Below are 23,797 nucleotides of genomic sequence, written 5' to 3' on the forward strand. Positions count from 1 at the left end.
GTTAATATTTCAGTGGCTGTGTATGCATTCTCAGACTGGGAAGTGGTTTGGGAAAAAAGTCGTTTTGAGACCACATACTCCAACTTCGGTTTGGAAAATGTAGTCAGTGAGCCAGCATAAAGATGGGATTTTATAAGACCTGAGGGAGTCTTTGGAATGACCTAGTCCATTCTCTGACCAAAAGAAAGCCTGTACTGGACACATCTCAGATGTTGGTCTCTCCCCAGCTCCCACAAATCTCCAGTGAAAGGGCCTTAGAACACACCAAAACTTGGTTTGGTGTTGTGCTTAGATGTTTTCTAAAGTCTAACCCCAGTCCCCCCTCCTTCAAGAGAAGTCCGCTTGATTTTGCTGCATCCTCTAGGCGTTTGGCTAGACTGGCAGTCGGTGGACCCTGGTCCCCTCTGCTCTCGTCTCCTCTCTGAAATCTTATGCTTAGACATTTGTCCTGTTTGGTTTCTGGATGCCCAACTCAGACAGGAGCTTGGTTTCTCAAAGAAGAATGGCCACCAAGACCAGCCAGAGAGTCTGAACTGCATCGTGGCCTCGTAGTGTTGGGGCATCAAGGCAGAGGGGCTCCTGGTGCCTGCGGCAAGGGGAGCTGCTCCATCGGGGCTGGGAGGGCCTCTTACCGTCCACGTGATCTCCATGTTGTTCTTTCTGGTCCCCTCTCCCTTCACGTCACCAGGATTGGACTCGGGGGCTGGAACCCAAATGGACACAGGTTCAAGTCCAATTTGTGCCTTACCAGGGCAAGGTAAGGAACCTTCCTCCGTCCCACCTGATGGGTCTGTTCTACGCTCCGAGTTTCTTCAGCATCTATGTACACGCTGGGTCTGGTGTGTAAATGAACTTACTCTGTGCATGATGTGCCTTCTGAGCTGAGATTTAAACTCCCAGAGCAGGGCTAATTTCTTGTGAATTTTAATCCTCTACCAGACAGCATTTATCATAAGGCTTTCCACACTGTGGGTGGTCAGTAAGCCAACTCAGTGTGGATTAGCTCCTTTGTGGATTATCCACTAAATGTGTTTCATACCAGACTGACTTATCCCTGGCATTTAACATTTTTTTGGGGGGCAGCATCTCCACCCTCTATGAGCTGGTGTGATTTCAGAAATCCAAATACTACCCAAGAGTGTTAGGAAAAGAAATCTGATGTAATACCAATTTATATATTTCTCACACTGAATTATGTATTTCTGCTGTACCTCTTTGCCATAGCTCTCCCCTTTAAAGCAGATAATCAAGAATTACTAATAATAAAACTGGAAGTTAGCATTTATCATGTGCTTACTACATGCCAGGCATCATGGTAAGGGCCTGAAACACATTCTCACATGTTCACAACAGCTCTGTGATGTAGGTGTTAGTACTCTCTGCTTTACAGATGAGGAGGCCGGGCCTTGGAGAAGTCACCTAAGCTCACATGGCTGGGGATGGGGGGAACTCAGTGTGAGTTTGGGGTGCGGAGTTTCGGAGCCTTCTCTGGCAGCCCTGGGGTACTCACGTGCTCCACTGGTTCGGTAGCGCTCGGACGGGAGGCTGGGGTGGCTGCTCCCAACCTCGTTGACGGCAATGACACGGAACTGGTAGTTGACATACGGGGACAGCCGGAGGACGGCTGAGTTAACGCTGCCGGGGTACTTGGAATGGTCATGCCAGACCCCGGGTTGGAACTGGTCTTCTTCAAACTGGACAACGTAGTCTGAGTGGGCAAGGAAAACAGAGCTGTTTCGGGAGCTCAGTTAGGAGTGGTCTTCTTTAAAAGCACTTCCTCCTTGGCTTCCGTTGATCTTTATAATCTCTCTCACACAAAGGCACAGGGAGAATTCTTCCCAAGGCTCAGGAAGAGACACCAAGGCCTCTGTACATTCTGAGGATAGCCCAGGGCACACATCAAGTGAGGCAGAAGTGGGACTGGAAACCAGGAAAGGCCTTCGGTTTAAGGGTGTTACCATCCCTCTTTTCCAGCTTTGGAGCACAGGGCCCCTGAGCTACCTGTGATGGGGCTGTTGTTATCGTCCCCAGGGATCCAGGTCAGCCGCACGCTCCTCTCGGCCAGGTCGGTCAGCTCCAGGTCCCGGGGCCGGTCTGGCCGTCCTGGTGGCAGAAGAAGACACCACGAAGGGCTCCTGAGTTAGAGCGGGTCCACCCTTGTGACGGCCCTAGCCCTGGACAGCTCCCTGATGGGTTTAGGTCTTCGCCACCAGCCGGATCCAACCCCAGCCTGCCCTGAGGGGTGAACACAGGGACCACTCCCTTCCCACAGGGGCCCAAGGAAAAACAAAGAGGAGACTCCTGAAATCCCAGCCCCCCAAAAGAATATCAATGGGTGTGGAACAAGGAATAAAGGGGATTATGCAGGGCACAGAGAGAACTGGGACCAATGCCATCCCATCTCGGTGGATCTTCTGAGAGTGCAAGCATTCAGGAATGCCACCCATCATCAGACCCACGCTCACAGCACTTAGGAAGGCTGATGAGGGAGTGTGGGATTCTGTCCCATTTTCTCACAATAATTGGCCTCTACTCTGTGTGCCAACGCTCTGAGTAGATGGGAGCCCAGGAGAGGGCTTAGCCTGCTGAACAGGGCAGATGGGTTAGAGGAGTGGGGGCGACAAAAGAGGGGGGACCAGACCAGGGAGGAGATGGAGACTTGGTCTCGGAATTTCCCTGATGGACAGCAGGACAGAGGGGCCCAGCAGGTTTGCAAACAGGGGTGAGGGCAGCACCTTTTTAGGGGCACGAATCTCACTGGGACTGCTTTAGTGGGTTTAAGTGCCATCCTGGCCTGGGATAAAGACATCCGGTGACTGAGTGGTAGGGGTAGGCAAGATTTTCTCTCCATCTTGACTCCCTGAACCAGATTTCCATCTTTCAGATGGTCACTATAAGGACCTGGAAGGCAAGTCCCACAGGCCCATGTTCGTGCGTGTGTGGCATGTGTGCGTAGATTATAAATGGATAGAAAGCAGCAGATGCAGGGAGGCTGAACAACGAGTTTCCAGGTGATGTGAAGGGAGCAGGGTTTCGCATTCCCTGCAAACAGGACCTGAAAGACTGCTGGGAGGACAGGCCACCCTGAGGGAGCAGTGAGTGTGGCTGGAGGCAAGGGATGGGGTGAAACAGCAGCTGAGAACTTCCGAGCTCACCCTGTAGGGAGCAGGAAGCCCAGCATAGGGCTGTGCCCTGGGCTTGGGGATGTGGATGTGGGCAACTGAAAGGAGGTCCCATGTAGCCAGGAGTGCTGCCCACAAACCTATACACTGTCACCCTTTCCCAAAGCGGCTTCCTTCTCCCAGACTCCACACCCGGGGTGCCAAGAGAGGGCACTGGCAGGGGACTGTGATTAGTGGGAATTACCTTTGGGCAGGGCAGCCAAACGGTTAGTTGGAGTGGCCTGATCAGCTGCAAAGGTAAGACGGGTTATCCAGGTTAGCAGGTTATCCAGGGTTAAAGGTGTTCTAGAAGGATGGGGGTAGGCAGCTGAGGCTTAGACAGCTGCCCCTGGGCTGAGGTGTTCTAGGCAGGGCTTTCTCCGTCCTTCCATGGGGAATCCCCTACCCTTATAGAGGCCATCTGTGTTTCCTCCACATCTGGGGGTGGCACCTCTGTTTCCTTCCCATCCCAATGTGACTCTCGTGCCTGGGCCCACGCTCCCTGCAACTGTGCCTCTCCACTGCACCAACGCTAGTGGCAGTAGGGCACCCACAGGGAGGCAGAGGTGACAGAGGACCTGCTTCCCTGGAAGGGAGAGGCCTCCTTCCTCTTGGTTTGGGTTAGCTTAGTATTTACAGTCCAGCCTGGGTGCAGGCCAGGAAGACACGGCATCATCTTGCTCAGTGCATAGCACAAGATGAAATGCCACCAAAACCCAGGAATGGGGCGGGAGGGAAAGGAAGGCTGGCGGAGGTCATTGGAAGCACAAACACAAACTCAATCTTGCTTTAAGGATGGATTGTTCTAATTGACTTAGTGGTGGAGTTAGCTGTAACGAAGGTACAATGATCACAACAAGAAACCCTTCTTCACTTTCTCTGTATCACTCAGGTCCCTTTCAGTTGAGACATGGAGAAGTCACACTCCACTCAGGAGGTAACCTGTCCTGCACAGCTTGTTCTGAAACTGGCAGCTCCCTAACCCTGACATCAAAAGGCAAGAAGAGATCACCACGCCTGACCTGCCCTCTTGACTGCAGGCATTGCCCTCAGAACTGTCCTGGGCCACTGCTTCTCTGGCTGCTGGGGAGGGGGTGGGGCTGGTCAGTGCCAGGGTGAGCAACGGCAGTTACCTAGCACAGTGAGGTAGGCCTTGGCCAGGTCTTGGTCTAGCTCGGTGCTGGCAACACACGTGTAACTGCCCTGGTCCCGCTCTGCCACACCAAAGATGGTCAGGGAGTCATCTTCCTTCTTCATCCTACAAAGGTACCAAAGAAGGGTTCGGAGGAGAGGTTAGGGGAGTACTCAGGGCTGCCCACTGCTTTCTCCCCAGAGGGGGCTCTCGAGTCAGGAGGGCAAGGGAAGTTCCTTCTGGGGGATATAAGGCTCCCTCTCAATGCTTTGACAGAGGCCAGGTCTTCACGGTCACCTGGAGCATTCATCATACTTAATGGAGGGGAACAGAGAGTGAGTGGAGCTCAAGTGGCCGTGAATCACGTTTTTCACCTTCCAATGCCATACGTGTGCCTGCCCCTGTGCCTTTACTGTGCTGTGCCCCCCTCCCAGGTTAGGGCACCATGAGGCCCATGACCCCAAAGGCAGGTTGGTATTCCTTCTCTTCCCATACTTATAGCTTTCTCTGTCTTCAGCCCAGAGTTGTCTCCTCTGCACCCAGGCTCAGGCCAGCCTGACCCCTGGCTCCTCGGAACTGTCTCCCATAGAGAGGGGAGGCCGCAGAGCAGGATGGGGCTGTAGAGCTGTCAGCACCGAGTGCCAGAAGGTTTGCAGAGGGGGACACCCTCTGCAAAGAGTCAAATGATGGCTAGAAACCACTGGTACCATGTCCAACTGCAGGGCCCTGCACAACTTTGCTCCCCCGAGATGGAAGAAGGTAAAGCAAAGTGAGCCCTGGGGAGGGAGGCTTGGAACAGCGGTTCTCAACCCTGATGCACACTGGAACCCCCAGGGGGACTTCTAAACACCGCCAGTGTCCTAAGTCCTACCCTACACCAGTGAAATCAGGATCTGAGGAGAGGGGCAGGCATGGGTGTAGTAAAAGCATTCCAGTTTCAGTCTGAGAACTGAGAGCTGGCTCAGATCAACCCTGCCCTCTGCTGAAGATTAGGGGTACTGCAAATAGGGCTGAAAGGCTGGAGCCTGGGATGCAGAGGAGGAGCAAAAGAGACGACAAAAAGGAAAGGGAAAAGAGGAGGAGTGAGGGGAGAGAGGGAGAGGAGAAGTGAAGAGATTGAAAAAAGGGAGAGAGAGGAGGTGTAGGAGAGAGAAGCAGGGAGCTGGTGGGAGAGAGGGAGGTTGTGCAGGGTTGGGGAGGGGGTCTCCCCTGAAGTGGGGGAGTCGCCAAGGCCATCACCCCCTCTGCAGTAGCTCCTTGGTGACATGCATGACACGGGTTCCCTGTCCCTGTGTTCTTCCATGTGTCACCAACAGCAAGAAAAAGAAAATGTGCCTCAGACTAGCACTAGGAAGCGGGAAGGGAGGAAGAGAAACCTGTTTCCAATATAGAGCGGCTCGTCATCCTTCAGCCAGGAGACGGTGAGTTTCAGGGAGGGGTCATGCTTCACCCGACACTCCAGCTGCACCGTGGTGCCCCTTTTGGCCACCTGGTCCTCAGGCATCCGGTAGATCCTGGTGGGGTCTGTGGAGAAGCCCAGAGCACTCGCCACTGGCCTGTTCTCTGCCCAGCATCCCCATGCGGCCACACAGTGGCATATGCCTGCCCTCGAGGCCTCGGGCCAACTATGGAGCGGGGCACAAACAGAGTATGCTGTGGTATGAATGGAGCAGAGTTCTGGGTGGATAATCCCAAAAGCAGGTAATGCCCCAAATCCTCTCCATCTGGCTCAGGAATATATGATGTAATTTCTGGGGTGGTAGTGGGGAGTTGGTGTGAGCAGAAGGTTTCCCTTCCCTAATTCTCTTTGGACCACATGGATCCTAAATGGACTCCACAGGTGCACACTGGGGAGCCCATTCCAAGTTAAAGATAGGTGTGGTGCATTTTCAACGTGAATATTGCATGTGGATGACTGCGAGCAGGGCCTCCTCGCCCGTTTCCAAACTCCCACTGGCGAACCCTCTCCTTTACCTTTGACCTCCAGGCGGACTTGGTTTTCAGCTTTGCCCAGGATGTTGGTGGCGACACAGGTGTAGATGCCCTGGTCCTCTTTGCGGATCATCTTAATTTCCAGACTGCCATTCTCATAAACATGGTAGTTGCCACCATCCAGGTTGCTTCCTTGCCCATTCTTAAACCTCACAACAGAGCAGCAGAACACACAGCATCCTGAGACAGGACCAGCCCAAGGGCAGGGGCAGGGGCAGCAGCCAATCAAGAGAGACCGTGGGGGCTGTGGAAGGAGCCCCATGCTAGGAGTCTGGAGCCCTGAGCCTCAGAGGGTCTGCCTCTAACCACCAGGTGGCCCTGGCAAGCCTCCATCCCTCTCTAGGTCTCGATTTCCCATTCTGTACAATGAGGGGGTTGATCCAGATGATCTGCCAACTTCCTCCCAGCTTTGACTCTTTAAGATTCCTAGGTCTTGCTGAACACCTACTATGGGCCAGATGGGAAGGAGAAGATGAGACAAGTGACTCCTGCTGTGGAAGGCCTGGTCCCCTGGAACTTACCATCGCAGAGTGGGGATGGGAGACCCAAAGAAAGGGCAGTCCAGCCGCGTCCGGTTGTAAAGAATCACTCGAATGAGCTGGTTCCGAGGCGACAGCATCCGAGGCGGGACATCTGAAATTCCCAGACAACCGATCTCGAGTACTGAGTCTAACTCTTCCATTTCTTCCCCCTCAGTCTCACCTCTGCATGCCTTCTACTTACAGCAGCTTCCCAAGCACTGAGGCACCTTCCCCTATCAAACTTCCCTCCTTCAGGAAGCCCCTAGGGATGAGGTGGGGAAGGAGAAGCTTACTCCTTCCTCTGCCCTCAACCTACCCTACATTGAAATCCAGCTTTTGCAAAGGGTCTCCCCAAATTATCCAGCAGGTTCTGTAGCTGCCCCACCACAGCCCTAAGGCATTTCCTAGCTACCCCTCCCACCACCCTCTCCCTGCCCAAGGGGTGCAGCAAATATACTCGGAACCATTTCCCACTGTGAGATCCAGCTGCAAACCCAGGGGAAGTCGACATGGATACAGCAAGGAGATGGGACAGTCCCACTCTATTTCATCAGGGGAGGGAGAAGACTAAGATGGACTGCTCTGATGGAATTAACTGTCTGCTTATCCAGCTTTGTGAATTTTAAGTCCTCCATCCCTCTTACAAAATTTTTCCCGTCTCCATGTTTCCACTCTCCACCATCTTCTTACCTCACCCAGCTTGGCCAATCCCCAGAGAAGAAAGTATGCCCCATGACATAACCAAGCCCGGGGGAGACTGCACAGTAGTGGGGAGGAGGGGGAGACAGGCTGCGAAGGGCACACTCACCCAGCACACTGACGAAGGCGTTGGCCAGCAGGTAGCCATGCTCGTTGGAGGTGTTGCACTGGTACACGGCCCTGCTGCTGATCTGGGTGTCCCGGAAGATGATGGTGTCTCCGGCCACCTCACGGTTTGGGTTCGGTGGTGCCGCTACAGACGAGAAAGAGATGTTCCTCATGAGAGATAGGAAGGGCAGGGTGAAGGGCACTTGGGGCTCTGGCCAGGGCTCCCAGGAACAACTGGGGTGCTGTGGGGAGCACCAGATGACAGGGCTTCTGGCCTCGCCACTGCTGGGCTGTGTGTGACCTTCAGCCCTTCTCTGAACCTGTGGGGTTTATTTCTAATCTAGTCTAGAGTATGGAATATGAATTCTTGTTCAACCTACATACCCATTGGGCAGGTGTGGTTGAAAGCATTAGCTTTGGAAACAGAAAGCAGTTTGGGTTCTAACCACATCACTTACTACCAGCATCACTCAATCTCTGTGAGCTTCAGTTTCCTTGTCTGCAGAATGGGAATAACAGATCACCTCTTGGGGTTTTTGTGAAGATAACCTGAGATTTTATGCATGTACAAAGTGATGAACAGAAGGTCTAACACATACTGTTATTACCATTTGAATCAAGTGTGCATATATTTAAATGTGTTTTGAAAAGGACAAAGCAATATACAATAGACAGAACCCACCACCCTCCCATCCTCTAAAGAGAGCATGCTCCAAACATTCACAAAGTTAAACCCATAAGCCAATGCCTCTTGAAAATGGCATGAGTCCTTATATTTGCCTAAGCTCACAGCTCCTCCCCAAAAATATGTCCTAAACTGAGAGAGGATATTCTTGCCCACAGTTCTAGTACTGCTGGCTTGGGATGCAGAGAGCAGAGGCTGGAGGGGCTAGGGGTCTTTGTTCTGCCCACACTTCACTCTGGGATCTGGGGTAAATCAACAAACCTTTCTGGGCCTCATTTCCTTCATCTGTAAGATGGGAAGAATCACTTCTACTTTCCCCTACTCTAAGGAAGGCTAAGATAAGAGAACAACGATGAGGTGTAAAACCAAACATTTTCTAGAAATGTAAAGAATTGCCACTTTTCTCATCTTTAACCACTAGAAAGTGACTTTCTTCCTAAGATTTCTGGACTAGCAAGCTGATGACTTAGCTTACAAAATGCATTCAAGATCACTCAGACCTGCAGGGGAAGTCAGCGGAGGATGCAGGAGTCGCCCTGCAGGCGCCACTCCACAGATAGCCAGTCTGAGCCCAGAACCGGGGAATCAGCAGATGGGAAAGGAAGACAAGGTTAGCATTCTTATCATCCATGCCCGGGTCACCAGTCAGTGAAAAGGGGCCAAGGAAGGCACTGCCAGCAACTTGTACATCTCCTTGCCTGGCAAATTCTCGTGCAACCAATTTTCCTCCCAGTCACTCCCCTTACATGTTCCCTGGGGAGAGTGACAGGTGACCTTTCCAGGGCTGAGGCTCAGTTGCAAGTCCTGGGCTGCCTTTATTGAATGGTGCTATAAAGTTTAGCACAATTGCCTGCCTTACCCCCAAAGTCCTATTAAGATGGAGAGAACTGCAGAAGGCAGGCAGTGTTCATATCTCTGCTTGTAGCTGGGGGAGTAACATTTACTGGGGATAACTAGGTTCAGTACTAGCTGGTGCAGTTGTATTGCAGACTCACGGCAACCCAGAGCTTCACCACTTCCTAGCCATGCGATTTTGAACAACTCACTGCACTGACGAGAACTTTATTTCCTCACCTTAAATGTTTGAGAGTAAGCAACAACAGGGGTGCAGCATCTAGCACAGAATGTGGCACACAATAAATATCTAAAAAGGTAAATTCTTACCCTCTCCTCTACCTATGTCCCCCCTTCTCCACTTGCTTCTACCAGCTGCTGTTCTTGAGTTAGATTCTGAGTTCTTGCCATCTACGTTTTCCCCATTTGGCTGACACCATTGTTTACATTTCCTCTGACCACTTAGAGAAAGTAAGGACAGGACATTTGGAAAAGTAAATGCAATCAGAGAGTCTATGACGTGAAAACTTGACCAAGGCCACTGATTATAAGGGGCCTTGGAGTCATCTACTCCATCCACCTGGGCAGGACTAAATGTCCCCAAAGTCTAAGCTTACTCAATAAACTGCACCTGTGCATCTGCTCTTCTGGGGCAGTTCTTCCTCATATCTAACCATAATATTTCACATCATTGTACAACCCTGCTTCTTCTTTTGCCCTCAGCAGAGAGTAGAACTTGAGTAACCAACAATGGGGTTACTGAACTCTCCTCTACCTTCCAAGCCCCAGAGCTGTCACTCAGAGCCCAACCCCCAAGAGATGCAGCCACAGTCCCCAGGTCATCAACTGGGCTTCTTCAGGGGAAGAAAGCAGAGATTTAAAAAACCCCAAGACAGCAGAAATCCCTTAAGCATGGGAATATGACCACAGAGTTCCAGGCTTCCTGTTCTGTAACACAAAGAGAGGGTAGGGTTCTCGGGATGTCCAAAAAGATGGGCAACTGAGAAGCAGCCACCAGTGGGCTTCTCTTTTCCTGAACTTCTAGTGTGACCAACGCTGGCACAGTGACAGGAATCTGAAGCCTTTGATAGGAGAGAGATGAGAGTCAGATAGGACAACAGCTCGCTACTTACATTGCAAAGGTTCCCCATTCACCATCCACTGGACAGTGGGTTTGGGGTTTCCGTTGGCTCGACACACCAGTCTCCCATCCTCGCCAGGAGCCAGGATAAGGTTCTTGGGTTCATCCAGCCAGTAGGGAGCAGCTGGAAGACAAGACAGGCACAGGCAGGGGAGTTAGATGGCATGGGACAGGCAGAAGAAACCAAGCAGTCTCCCTCTAGTGTGGCAGGAGCCCCTGAGTCCCAGCACCAGGCACTCACCACCTGCCCCAGGGCTTGTCCTCACAGGGATAACTTGGTCCAGCCTGTATCTGGCTGGCTTGGCTGCACAGATGCTGATCTGTCTATTTTGAGTTCACAGAACAATAGTTCTAAACTGGGGCTGCTCATTAGAATCCCCGGAAGAGCTTTTTTAAAAAAAGGGACACTAGGACCTGTCTCAGACCTACTAAATCAGAATCTTCACAGGAGGCCTGGGTGCAAATGCTTTTCGAGGTCACTAGTGTCTGCGGTGTGCATCCGATGGCTCCACCGCCAGGGAAGGTGGTAAAGCCGGCACCGTGCTGGTCCCTCTGGATCTGTGTTTTGCAAGATCAGACCCTTTAGGAAAAGTCTTATATTCATTCCTTTATGCACGGAACTTTGGTTAGAGTAGTTTTTTTTTTTTTTTAGATGGAGTCTCGCTCTGTCTCCCAGGCTGGAGTTCAGGGGCGCGATCTCAGCTCACTGCAACCTCCACCTCCCAGGTTCAAGCAATTCTCCTGCCTCAGTCTTCCGAGTAGTTGGGATTACAGGCACACCCTACCATGCCCAGCTAATTTTTGTAATTTTAGTAGAGATGGGGTTTCACCATGTTGGCCAGGATGGTCTTGATCTCCTGATCTCATGATCTGCCCGCCTCGGCCTCCCAAAGTGCTGGGATTACAGATGTGAGGCACCGCACCTGGCTAGAGCAGTTCTTAGCTGGCCACCTCATTCAATTGATTGGACAATTTTGTGAATATGTGGAAATGTGGGTTTTTCTGAGAAGTGAGCCTTTCAGATCAGATTCTTAAAGATCTTGATACCCAACCCCCACCCCCTAAAGTCTAAGAACTCCCTAATTTGTGTATGGTGCTGAAACCAAGGTCACAAGATCAATCGACCATGTGCTAAGAAAGTTCCTGTACTCTGGTCTCGGACATCATCATCTCAACCATCCGTGCAGTCCCAGGCCAAACAGTGACCAATGCAGCCTGCCACACATGGCTGGGACCCATGGCGACATGCGCTCTGGTGCCTGCAATCACTCAGGTGGGCCCTCTTTGCTTTGGGGGTTAGGAAGGGATTTTAAAAAATAATTTTGGCCATAAGCACTCCCCAGTTTTAAAAAGCAGCACAGCATCATGCACAGGTACACAGACAGCACGGGCTCACGCGACACATCACGAACGGGAATGCAAAACGAAAGGAAAAAAGAAGGCTCTGGGAATGATTCAAATGGGCCGTGGGAGGAAATTCACCTGCTGAGGGAGCGTTGGCACCAAGGAGAGTTGGGTGATGGTCAGGGTGGATCTCCTTCCCTTAATACCCTCTGCCCCATGCACGGGCATGCACACACCCTCTCACGTCCAGTGAGTGACACCATCCATAGCAGATCGCCATAGCCACTGGCCAGTGGGCTGGAAGTCTCCCCCACTCACTCTGTCCCCAACCACCCTCAGAGGGAGGGGTGGGCATGGTGTTCAGGGTTGGCAAAATAATCAGAATGAGAAATACACACAACGTACCCTTTACTCTCACCGAGATCGTGTGCCGGATGCTGCCCATCTTGTTGGAGGCCAGGCAGAAATATTCCCCGGAGTCTTCCTCAGAGACATTGGTGATACGCAGGGCCTTATTAAAGTTCTCAAACTTGGCCTTGTCAGATGGGAGGTCCCCACCTTTCTTGTACCATGCGATGTCTGGTGTTGGGCTAGGAGAGGCGCCAAGCAGGAAACAAAGAAGTTATCACTAAACATGGCCCTTCTCCTCTTCTATAGAGCTGGGGACACCCAGGTGGCCTAAAAGTATACTTGGGCCCAGGGGATGCATGTCCTCTAAGAGCTGATCTTTCCTGTACAGAGGAGGATGCTCAGCCACAGAGAACCTGAAGGTTTAGCTAACGTCCCGCGAGATTCTAACGCATATACGGGATGCCTAATCACCTTTCCTCATTATCCAAAACAGAGATGGCCAGAATGGGATGGAGATGACTATGGTTTGCAACACCCTGCTCACTAGGGCCTGTTTGCTTCTCTTTACGCTGTGCTACTGGTATGCACTAAATGTGGCATTAACAAGATCATGAACAAGCTCCCATCCCCATCCTCCTGGAGGGTGGCTAGAAGAGGGGCTGCAAACTGCACATACACCCCGGAGGCGATGCATTCCAGCAGGAGGTCCATGCCACGAAGCACCATCTGGCTGCTCGCAGTGCCCTGGGGATACATGAAGCTGGGTGTTCTTTCTGCAACTCCTCGGGCTGAAACAGGAGAGAACAAACTTCTGTGAGCCTCCTTCCAGAAGGCAGACCCCGCTAGGCCAATGCTGTCAGGCTAGAAAGAAATGGCATCACCGCCCCTGCCGGATCCTCCCAGCTGAAACCACCCCAAGGACTTGGGCCTCATTAAGTGAGGTGTGTTAGGAAGCTCAGGGCTCCTTAGCCCCACCAGCATGAGGGAGAGGAGCTCTAGGTTCTGAAAGGATCTGCCTGGAGGAGCCCAGCTTCCCTCAGGTTCAGGGAATCTCCCCTTCCCTGAAACGGGGAGGGGCTGTCTGAGCAGTGCGAGATCTACTCCCGAGCAGCTTGTGTTGGGATCCCAGAGGCCACTGTGTGGCCCCCAGAGCAGGCCATCTCAGCAGCGGTCCTTCTCCCCAGGCAGGGATCTGGAAGCAGAGAAGGCATGTACTGGGGCCACAGGACAGACAACCTGCTCTTTGGGACCCTGAAAACAAGGTGCTGGGATGGAGTCACAAAGCCTGCACAAACAATCAGAAATGCAGGGGGAGTTATTAATGGCTTAGCAAAGACATGGAGAGAATTAATGAGCAGAGATGACAGGAAATCACTCTGGGGCCAAGACCATTCTGCCTCCTCACTAATGACTTGGGAAGACGGCTAGGGAGGGAAATAGTAATTACACGTGAGTTGCTTGGGGAGCGGGTGAGAGAAAAGTGGCTGCCAAGTTGGAGGAGGTGATCTATAATTCAACTAGGCCGGAACAGTCATGGGTCTGAAATCAATGAGATTCATACTGGTCTTGAAGGCCAGGTGGCTCGCAGAGATTGGCATTTTCAGGATGGTTGTTTCTCTGTAGAAGGGTTGTGCCAGCATGGATCCACCCATGACAGAGTGAATCCCACCTTCCCCGAGCCTCACCTCTTCCCCCAGAGCTCTTCGTATAGCTCTAGGGGAATGGGTAAGATGGAAGGGAAAAGAATAAGAATTTTCCATCCGGAAACCCCAAGGCAAAAGGGAAACTGGAGGAAGTACGCCCTGGCCAAGGTGTACGATCATACACAAGAATGGCTAAAAACAAAAATAGAAGCTGAGTCCACCCATGGGTTTAACGGAGTCTTAGACTCAGCTGGACAAGGGAGAGGTGGAGGGAAGGCAGGGCTGCCAGGAGCTGGGAGGCCTCAGAGACGCCTGGGGTGAGGATGAAGACGGTTGTCCAGGGTTTAATGGGTGAATCAGTGCTGGTAGAGTGAGGACAGAGTGCGGGGGCACTTTATCCCCATGTAACTGGTGCTTCCTAAAGGAGCTTGCTGGGTTCGCTGGGGCCTGGCTGCACCAGTGGGGCTCCTGTTCTGGGGCACTCAACTCTCTCCCTTGGTACCAGTGGAGTGCAATTCATAGAGTTTGCTTCTATTTTATCTTTTTGTCAAAAGAAGAAAGGATGAAACATGTGCAGAGGGTAACTAGGCTGATGGTATAATACACAGTATACAGCAAATGCTCAACAAAGGTTTATGAGGGGAATGGATTGAAGGGGAAGAAGAGAACAAAAAATAAGGCAGCAATTTAACTCATATTATTTCTCTTTCTGTAGATGCCTCATCTGTCCCACCAGCACACACATTACAATAGTGACTACTGAAGGGGTTAATCCATTATGTGGTTAATTGGTTATCATCTATATCTATAACTCTTGTAGCATCCAATTCTCAGTACCAAGGAAGCCTGACACCAACAGCTTCCTCCCGCCCACCGTCACGGAATCACCAAAACAACCAAGACACAGGGGCACTATGAGGAAAGGAGATTCTAGGGCAGAAGGCTCTGTTGTCAGGTTGGTGAATCCGTCGAGAGCTGGGAACCCTGGGATTATGTGGAAGAGATCCCAGCTCAGTCATCATACTCCTTCCACACCGGGACGAAATCTGCAGAAACCAATCTGTGACCCTATGGACATTTAATTTACACCATAACATGTGACACCACGAGCACACACAACCCAGCAAAGCAATAATGACGGGAAGGAGGAAAATTTAGCACAGAGTCCCGCTGTGGGTGCCTTGACATGCTGTAACTGTCACTATAAAAAGGTTATAGCAATATTGCGTTTGTAGGATGTGGGCTAGCAACAATAGAATTATCCTAAAGAAAGAGAAGCTACTGGAAAAAAGCCAAAGTTCAAAAAAAGGGAAGAGCATCCTAAAAGCCAGAGGTCATAATCAGGGCCATCATTCAGTGAACGTTTGCTAGGGACCATGCACTGTGCTGACAGCTCCAACCACACCACCATTTATGCTTAATCCTCACAGCAAACCTGGAGGGTTGTATCCCCATTTTCAGCAGAGGCAACTGAGGCTCAGTGAAGTCAACAGACTTGCCCAAGGTTATAAGTTAGTTATGTTTTTGATTACGTGCCATTTAGCACCAAAAACTTGTGCTTTCCACCCACTCTACATTGCCTCTCTGTCTAAAGATGGGCATCCCACTTGTTCCTACTTCTGACAGTCAGCTTCAGGAATATCTTTCTTATTCAAACCAAAGAAAACTCAAGGGCAAAAGAGGTAAAGGAGAAAGATATTTTTGCCTTGGTGAGGTGCTCTGGTGAAACTCTTCCACTATGTTTTACTATTCTCACTATCTCAGCTAAGATCCCATCTCTCCTCAGTGGCTATAAAAAACTCAGGCCCAAGGTGGAGAAAAAGAAGCTGAGGAGGGAATTCAGCAGCTCTGAAGGCACCTCAGCTGGATTCTTAAAGGCATGGAAACTTGAAGAAGATTTGGGGGACACGATATCATTAAGGAATGAGATGGATGGCCCTAAAGGAAAGGTTATGAAGAAATACAGTCAATTGCAGCAGGAGGAACTCATATGAAAATTTAGGAAGGATAATATAGCTGGTGGCTTTGAGAGCCACTGTTCTCAAAGAGGGTGCCTAATTTCCTTCCCTGCAGAAGTAGAGACAGGAAAACTCTAAGACAACAGTGATTACTAGATGAAACTCTAAATGGTGGCAGATGACTGTCTCATCTTATCATGGGACACCCTCTTTCATCATGGAGGCAGGGGTCCCTGGAGAGTATTAGTTATTCGCCCTGATCTTCAGAGTGGGGTCTGCCCTAATGTCTGATCAAACTCAGAGTTCATACGCTAAAGCTCATATCTGTGTGGATTCAGGAAGAGCTTCCCTCACAGGCCCATTTGACTTCTTGCCCAGGGACAGCCAGTCCTCTCCTGCTCTCGTAAGCTGTGGCTCAGAGTGGGCTCATGGGTTTCTGGGGGAATATGGTCAGCGAGCAGACAACAGATGACAATGCCTTGATCATGCTGGCCTTAAAGGTCCAATGAAAAATGCCTCTTGATCATCTCTTTGGAGGAAACACCAAGACTGCTGACAATCTTACTTGCCCCCCTCTGTCAAGTGCTATGTGTTAACAGGACAAGATAGTTCAATGAATCAGACGTATCTGAGGACCTCTGCCAAAAACAGCTTTTAGGAGCATCTGGATCCTACATCCAGACCACTTTGCTGCTTTTGATTCTCAGAATTGAGAACCAGAGACTCATGGGGCCAGATTCTTGGCATCTCATCCACCTCTCTCACTCTAGGAATGGCTGACCAAACAACCCCAGAAGATAGGAAAAACTCTTTGTCTAGTAATATTTGATACCTTTCAGTGCCAGGAAATTTCTCCTGTAAGTCTAACCCAAATCCCATATGCCGTAGTTGGAACTTTTCTTCTTATGTAGTTCTCAGCATAGCTGAGGATCTGAACAGCTTTTGTCTCTCTGGTCTGCCCTACAATTTCTCCCTCTATGGTACTTTCTTCCTATAATTGCGCCTGCTTTTCTCCCCCTTGGCTTCTCTTTAAGTTCTCTGTGTCCTTCTTAATTTCAGAAACATAGAACAACTATCCAGGATACAGTCAACACTAAACCATTCCCTTTAAAACCAATAATGGGTAACATTTGTTAAGTATCGAGAATGTGCCCAACACATACTAGGAACCATAAGCACATTATCCTGTTTAATCTTCACAACAATCCTGTGAGACAGGTAATACATCCATTTGGCAGATGAGAACATTAAAGTTCTGAGACTAAATGACTTACCCAGCATCACTCAATGGTATGTCCCGGACCTTGGATTTAATTCAAGGCAGTCTACCTCAGAGCACACACTCTTAACCACCTCCTTAATCTCCTCACCTGGGTGAACCCTAAGTGGTAAGTTACAATCTCAGACCAGATTCTCCTGCCACTCAGCAGGTCAGGGGGCACCTGGCAACGTTCAGAGGATACCAATCCACTCTAGAAATCACTAAAACAAAATAGAAGTATGGGGTAGCCCTCCTGCTACAAAAGGGACATGCCATATTTCAGAGCCAAACAGATGCACTGGGCACTTTTCACCAAGTCTCTCTGTCCAGATGCCTGCACTCCAGAAAGAAGTCATCCTCCTTCCTTCCTTTTCCCTTTGATATCTTGCTAGAAGCATCAGCCTAGCTGCCTTGTGTTCAAAATATGTCTCCCTTTGACTTTATATCCTTTCCAGCAGCTTCATACTTGGGTCAACTCCATCCTACCCTAGATTGAGGACAAGGGGTCAATCTCCACATAAACTCTTGTAAGCTTTGCTTGTTTCCTAGTACTGGATGGGTCTCATAACTCCCACTCATTCTCGTGCAAGAATAGTTTCATCAACGGTCACAAACTGGTTTAGGTGACCAAAATCACTCGAACTTATTCCACTGATGAAACAACTCTATGCGTATGTTGCCTGCATGACTTATCTTACATAAAGTGAAGAACTTAGACCAGATGGTCTCTAAGGGACCTTCTGGCTCTGATACACTCTGGCTTACAGAATACTTCCTATAACAGATTACCTGGAATCTAATTTAGAACAAGGTCCATTCCATACCAGGGCTCTGGGGCTCTTAACACAATAGTGGATGGCCCCATTATCTTGAAAACAAACAATGCTTAGAATCCAACAAAGGTCCCCTGATTCCTTGGGTAGTAAATCTCTTTGGCAGGATCTCAGTGTGGTTCTAGCTGCTTGGTGCCAAGTTAAAGCCTTTGCCTCTCTCCCTGACTCCCGCTCCCTCATCCCATCCCCTACTCCAGTCACTCATCATCCTTTATATTAGCACATCGCAGTGCAGACACTTCCTATCTGTTTCAGCCCACAGTGATGTCCCTTGGAGACCTGCAGCCTCAGCTTCTGAGGCATAACTAATGATGGGGGCCAGCTGCCTCACCAGAGCCAGCAAATGATGGTACCTCTGGCTGCTCAGGGAAAATAACACATATTTGAGCCATGGTGAGGGGTAACTCAGGTGTGGAAACAGCCAATTACCTTATTAATCAGACTGAGCAACCAGCTGTGTGATGAGTTAGAACCATGCCTCACTGTAATTGTTCCACATCTCGCAAGTGTGGACTGGTGGGCAGTGGATTTGCATACACTACCAGAGGAGGGGAGAGGCCCAGGTGAGAGGGTACAGTGGATGGTTTCACCTCATTTATACTCATCTTGAAAGAGAACTCAGAGCTGGGCTCTTACTCCTATTGCCCAGATGGATTTTAAAGAGACATGGGACCTTGCTGTGAAATGGTACTCCCAGTAACTAAGGTGAGATTACAACGCAGGCAATTCCTATCTAGACACATAAGAGTTAACTGAACATACTAACAAGCTTTCTGTGTTCTTTCAACTACCAATAGGAACCAGACTTCCTGTTTCCTCTTCACTATGGAACTCACCTATTCTAAGATATTCTCCATCCGTCCATCCCTGATTCCTAAGCTTCTACTTTTCAGTAAAAGTTTCTGCTTTTCAAGAAGTTTTTTTGAAGTCCTACCCTGGTTTGAACAACTTGTTGAGAATTCAGCAACTTCAGGCATGCCTGTTAGAGGAGACCACACCACCAGGTGGGCCACCTCAAACCCCCACACTGCCTCCTGGCAGGCAGCCTTCTGGAGGTGTCACCTTGGCACCCTGGCTGGGCCAGCTGCCACCCAGCGGGAGTTAATGACGTGGTATCAGTCAAGTTAGGCAAACTGGGGTTAGCACAGGCAAGGTTACTCCCAAGGTTACCGCTGCGACTCACCACTGTACATGTCAGGGTGGTTTCTTAAGGACGAGTCATTATAAGGGTGGTCTGTAATAAACAAAAGAGGGTGAGCAAACAGGAGGCCACGGAGAAGTCACAGAGGCATAAACGGGGAGAGAAAAAACAAATGCAAAGCCACAAAAACAACCGAGGAGGGCAGCAGTGGTCTTTTGCAAAGGAAAGACACGGCATATTTGGAAAGGCAACACGCTCAGTGAAGAACAAGCAACACAAAACAGCCCACAAAAGGAGAAAAAAAAAAAGGTTAAATCCTGCAAAAGAAGGCAATAATAAAATAATGTTTTTTTTTAAATTAAAGAAATTAGGTTTGAACTTTAATTATTTGGTCCTGCTATATTTTCAAACAAATGAGAGAAGGATTAGTGGTGTCCTGTAGCCGTCTTTTGAACAACTCCTTCTTATCAAAATCCTCAGTTCCCAGGACTCTGGGTCAGGCCAGCTCTTGGAGCAGCTAAAGAGAAAGGAGTGTTAGTGAGCTCCGGGGAAGAGCAAAGTCCTGCCTGGGCAGAGGCTAAGCTGCAGGGGGTTGGCGGTAAATGGGAGGAGGTCATTGACCAAAAGAGTGGGGCCAAGGGGCCCTGGCCACACCCAGCAACATGTGTCACTGGAGTCTGACCAGGTGGGTACCACTATGATCTTGGAGATGTCTCTGTTGGCAGAAAGCCCTCCTTGTAAGAGGATGCTGGGAGTGGTTCAGTGAGGTGGGGAGAGCATCCCTGAGGTTCAGGCTTTAGAATTTAGAAATGGAGCTTGGGACAGGAGAAAGTGCAAGCTGTGAGTTCTACACTTCAGACTAGGAAAGTCCTGCTGAACATTCTGGAGGTTCGAAGCTCTCTAGACTATGCAGGATTGAAGACATTCCTTATGGAGCAAGATCAGTAGCTTCAGTTCCAATGTTAGGTAATTCAAACTTGTGGCATTTACTCCTTAGTGAGAAAGACATTTCAGAAGAGGACGCATCATCACGCCAGTGGCCTAAAGGAGCTTTTCCCTCTCTACCTCCGGTCCCTCCCAGCGACTGGGTCCAAACTGTGACAGTACTAAAAGGGGGTGGGGTGCAGCTGACTGGAAGCCAAGCAGATGGCCCTGAGGAGCTCAGAACACGATCCAACTGCCTGAGGGACAACAGGGGCTCTGCCAAAACATTTGCATATTTGACGACAGATCCAATCCCATTACAACGAGTTGCAAGAGGTATGAGAGTCCTTTTCTGGGACTGGCATTGCATTGCATCCCAAATCTGCTTACCACCTGGTAGGAAGATTTTCATTATTCAAAACTCTCTCTTAAGATGGGGTTTGTTATAAAGACCCAGCCTGTTTGGGAAGTCTGCTTGGATCCATCTGGAGCTAAAGGCAGGAACTAATCCACAATGCAACGAAGAGATGGGCTGGCCCAAGGGCAGGTTGGGGCTGTAGCTGGTCTCGGGAGGCAACTCTGTTCCTCCCCTGGGGGTGGACGGTGGCAAACACAGATGACACAGCCCTTCCTTCATGCTCCCATGTCACCAGGTGAAATGCAACCTCTCTCTCTCCAGAGAAGTAGCCCACCCCCAGAACTGACCTCACGGTTTGTGAATTCTGGAGCACATGTGAGAAATTCAGGGAAACTTATTTGACTGCTCCAAGAAGGTCATTTAGACATCAGGGGGAAGAAGAGGTGTACTCTGGTGTCTGCCTCAGGGAGGACCCTCCTCGCTTACCACAGTTGCCTCTTACTGCATCAGGAGGCACCCAGCACCTGTTACAGCATGGGCAAAGTGGGATGGGCCCAGCTTTGTAGCCCAACTCCACTGCTTATCTTTGACTGCATCCCAGGTTTTAAAAATGATTTCAGATTACCCAGTATTTTGCATTACATACCATTGTCAACTTCCTTCAATGCAGGTAATAAAAATGGGACATGATAAGATTTATTTCTTCCCAAATGGGCAAACTGTGACAGGAGCGCCTGGTGAGAATAGGGCCTTTGAAGCGGCCCCTGCCTGACTGCTTTGCCTCCAACCCCAGACCTGGTTCTGAAGGTACAAGAGAAAGCCTGTGTCCTCTCCAGACAGGAAAGTAGAGAGAGCACCACTGTGCTATTTTAAGCAACTGTGCCCAATTCTGGGCTGGCTCAGATGCCCAGAACTTGCTCCTAGCCAGAGCTGCCCCTGGGAGAACTCCAGGAAGCTGATGGGGCTCTGTTCCAATCACCTAGGGGGTTTCTCGCCATTCAGAGGAAAGAGTTTTCAGTGGAATAGAGGACCCAGAAATGAAGCATTAACAAACATTCCTTACTTTTTCTGGTAGAGAAAAGAGTGTTTCTGGAAAGTCCAACTTCAACATGTTGGTTAAATCTCTAACTGCAGAGGAAGTTAGTTAATTCTACAGAGGAAGACTCTTCACCACCTCAGTCTCTTGGCCACTGCTCTACTCTGAGTGACAGTGATGGGCTCTGCCCAGGATGGCAGAAGGTCAGCTGACTCAGTTCCAAAAGCAGCAGGCTGACTTCCAGCATCATCCGGGCAGGGAGAGAGGGGCCCTGGCGGTGATGCTGATGGCTGTCCCGTCTCAGCTCAGCGAGCATCTTATCTTGTTATTGACATCCCTGCTCCTCCCCTTGCCAATGCTGTTAGTCCTGTCCTGACTGCTGAGGCCACTTCGAGGTCCTGGGCAGACCACACTGTCCTCCCCAGCCCAGCCAGTTGGCAGGACCAAAGAGACACTGCAGACAAACCAACTTTCTCCTCCAAGGGGTCTCCCTGGGCTTGGGTCAGGACTGAGAAAGCCAGGGACAGGGGAGCAAGCAGAGTGAAGCCAGGTCACCCTGCCAGTAACGCGAGGGGCTTGCTGCAGGTGTTAGGCAACCCTGCCGGCTACCACCTTTGGCAGCCCAGCACCAACGCAGATCAGTGCGTGGGGACACCGCAGAGGCAGGAGGCGGTGATTAGAGGGAGGCAGAATGGAGTTCCAAGACAGAACAGAGAGAGGGAAAAGAAGAAAGAACAAGAAAGAGGGAGGAGAAATAAAGAAGGAAGTGAAAAAGAAAAAGGAAGAAAATGAAAAGGTGAAAGAAAGAAAGAAAGAAAAAAAACCATGAGAAGGGGAAGAAAAAAGGAAGCTGCTTCCTTTTGGATCCACCTCTGTGCCATGGTGAAAATGGAGCATGGGGCTGTGTCAGCTCTCAGGACCACCTGCCTCCATTATCAGCAGGGACGGGGAGGAAGAAACAGAATGCTAATGGTCACACCCCCTACCTGTCCAGAATGAGAAGTGATATCGCCCGAACCTCTCCCGACCCACATCCACCCGGGGAGCCATTGTCCACCACCTCTGCAGGGGCTCCAGGAAGCCAGGGTCAGCCTATTTTCTCTGACCTTTGCAAACTGCCAGCACCCACATGGTGATCTCTACTGGCCTCCCCAACAATCCTCACTGTCCAGAGCATCAAAAACAACACCCACAGCATGAGCCAGACTAAGGTCTATTCTTTGGGGGGCTCCTTTATGGAAGACGTGTTACAAATCCATGGTGTGCAGCAACATAGAGAACTTCCAACGTCCTGAGTGGGCTGAGACTTTGCAGCAAAAGCTCTAGGCTGCTTTGTCCTTGCCAAGAAGAACATTTCTGACTAAGCTTCTCTCTCTCCTCAAGGGAGAGCCACCAACGCTATAATGGGTCAGGAAATGCTGATTTGCTTTTGTACCAGTCAAACAGAATCAGGGAATAGAAATGAAAACAAATAAAACGAAAACATAAGCCTGCAACTTACAAACATAGCAATTCCATATGGTTCAGCATATACGTATTACAGAATCAAATACAATTTATTTTGGTGTCTCCACTAATTTTCATATTTTCTGCTATTTCTTGTAGAAATAAAGATACCCAAGCAATGAGAAGAAATAAAAGAAATAATCAAGCTGGGTCCGGAGAGGGGTTCTAGATGCCCACTGGAAGCAGTGGTTCTCAGACTCTGAGGTGCACTTGAATTACCTGGAGGGCTCATAAAGAACAAAGAGGCTTAGGGCTGTTGAGGTGCAATAGGCTGGTTCTGGGTACGCTGCCAAGTTCTAAGGTGATTCTGATTCCCACCAGAATTTAAGAAGAATTGACTTAGGGTAGGACCAAGTTTAACTCAAGGTTTCACAATCAAGAGAGATCATTTAAGAGCAGCTGAAGTGGCTCAGGCACCATGAGTTGAAAGGATTTCTAGGTCAGCCTCAAGGAGAAGTCTCCCCCTAGACTCAGGTACCTAGGGCTGGGTGGGGTCAGTGGGCTTCTTTCCCTGGCCCACAGCCCCCGGGCAGGGGCCTGCACTTACTGGTGAGGACCTTGAGGGTGAAAGGGTTCTTCTGCTGGATGGTGTGGGTGAAGTGGAAGCGGGCGTTGCAACTGTAGTCGGTCTGCATGTCCTGCAGCATCACGTTGGAGAAGTACAGGTCTCCATTATGGCCCTGAGAGACACGTTTGTCTTGGGTGATGGGCTCCATGGCTATAAGAAAACAGAGGTACAGCAGCAGGTTAGTAGTAATAACAGTAATCATCACCACTGTAGTCCTGGCGACAGAATACTTTACAGAGGGTCAGGTGGCGACCAGGAGCTTGACATCACTTGGTCTAGTCCTCTCAACTCTGAAGTATGGCTTATTCCCATTTTACAGATCAGAAAGCAGAGGATGTAATACGTTCAGCATTGCAAAGGCAGAGAGGAGAGCAGGAGTTTAGACGTAGACCTGTCTGCCCACCATGTCCATGCTCTGTGGCCACACTTTTCTCTCTCCTATTCACGCCACAAAAGATCTCACTGGCTGTGGGGCCAGCAGAAGGAACACAAGCCTTCAGGTGTTCCCCAAGGCTCAAATTCTCAAGCTAGCAGCGAGAGCACTTTGAGGCCAGGGACCATGATCTGTTCATCTTATGCCCCAGCACCTGTCTTAGGACTC

At 50.0% G+C, this 23,797-nt stretch overlaps 1 protein-coding gene across 1 annotated transcript in view; it reads right to left on the reverse strand.

Annotated features, from left to right (window-relative positions):
- Positions 1-23,797, reverse strand: part of NFASC (neurofascin) — a 164,440-nt gene that overhangs the window by 37,559 nt on the left and 103,084 nt on the right. Inside the window, exons 10-21 of the mRNA XM_011990602.1 lie at positions 12,645-12,756; positions 12,023-12,207; positions 10,266-10,397; positions 7,615-7,758; positions 6,807-6,918; positions 6,268-6,434; positions 5,670-5,817; positions 4,295-4,419; positions 3,367-3,411; positions 2,002-2,103; positions 1,511-1,708; positions 633-703 (exon numbers count right to left, since the gene is read on the reverse strand). Of these exons, the coding sequence (XP_011845992.1) occupies positions 633-703; positions 1,511-1,708; positions 2,002-2,103; positions 3,367-3,411; positions 4,295-4,419; positions 5,670-5,817; positions 6,268-6,434; positions 6,807-6,918; positions 7,615-7,758; positions 10,266-10,397; positions 12,023-12,207; positions 12,645-12,756 (1,541 nt within the window). The remainder of the gene's footprint in view (positions 1-632; positions 704-1,510; positions 1,709-2,001; positions 2,104-3,366; positions 3,412-4,294; positions 4,420-5,669; positions 5,818-6,267; positions 6,435-6,806; positions 6,919-7,614; positions 7,759-10,265; positions 10,398-12,022; positions 12,208-12,644; positions 12,757-23,797) is intronic.

Source organism: Mandrillus leucophaeus, unplaced genomic scaffold (genome assembly GCF_000951045.1).
Source record: "Mandrillus leucophaeus isolate KB7577 unplaced genomic scaffold, Mleu.le_1.0 Scaffold38, whole genome shotgun sequence".
Lineage (NCBI taxonomy): Eukaryota > Metazoa > Chordata > Mammalia > Primates > Cercopithecidae > Mandrillus > Mandrillus leucophaeus.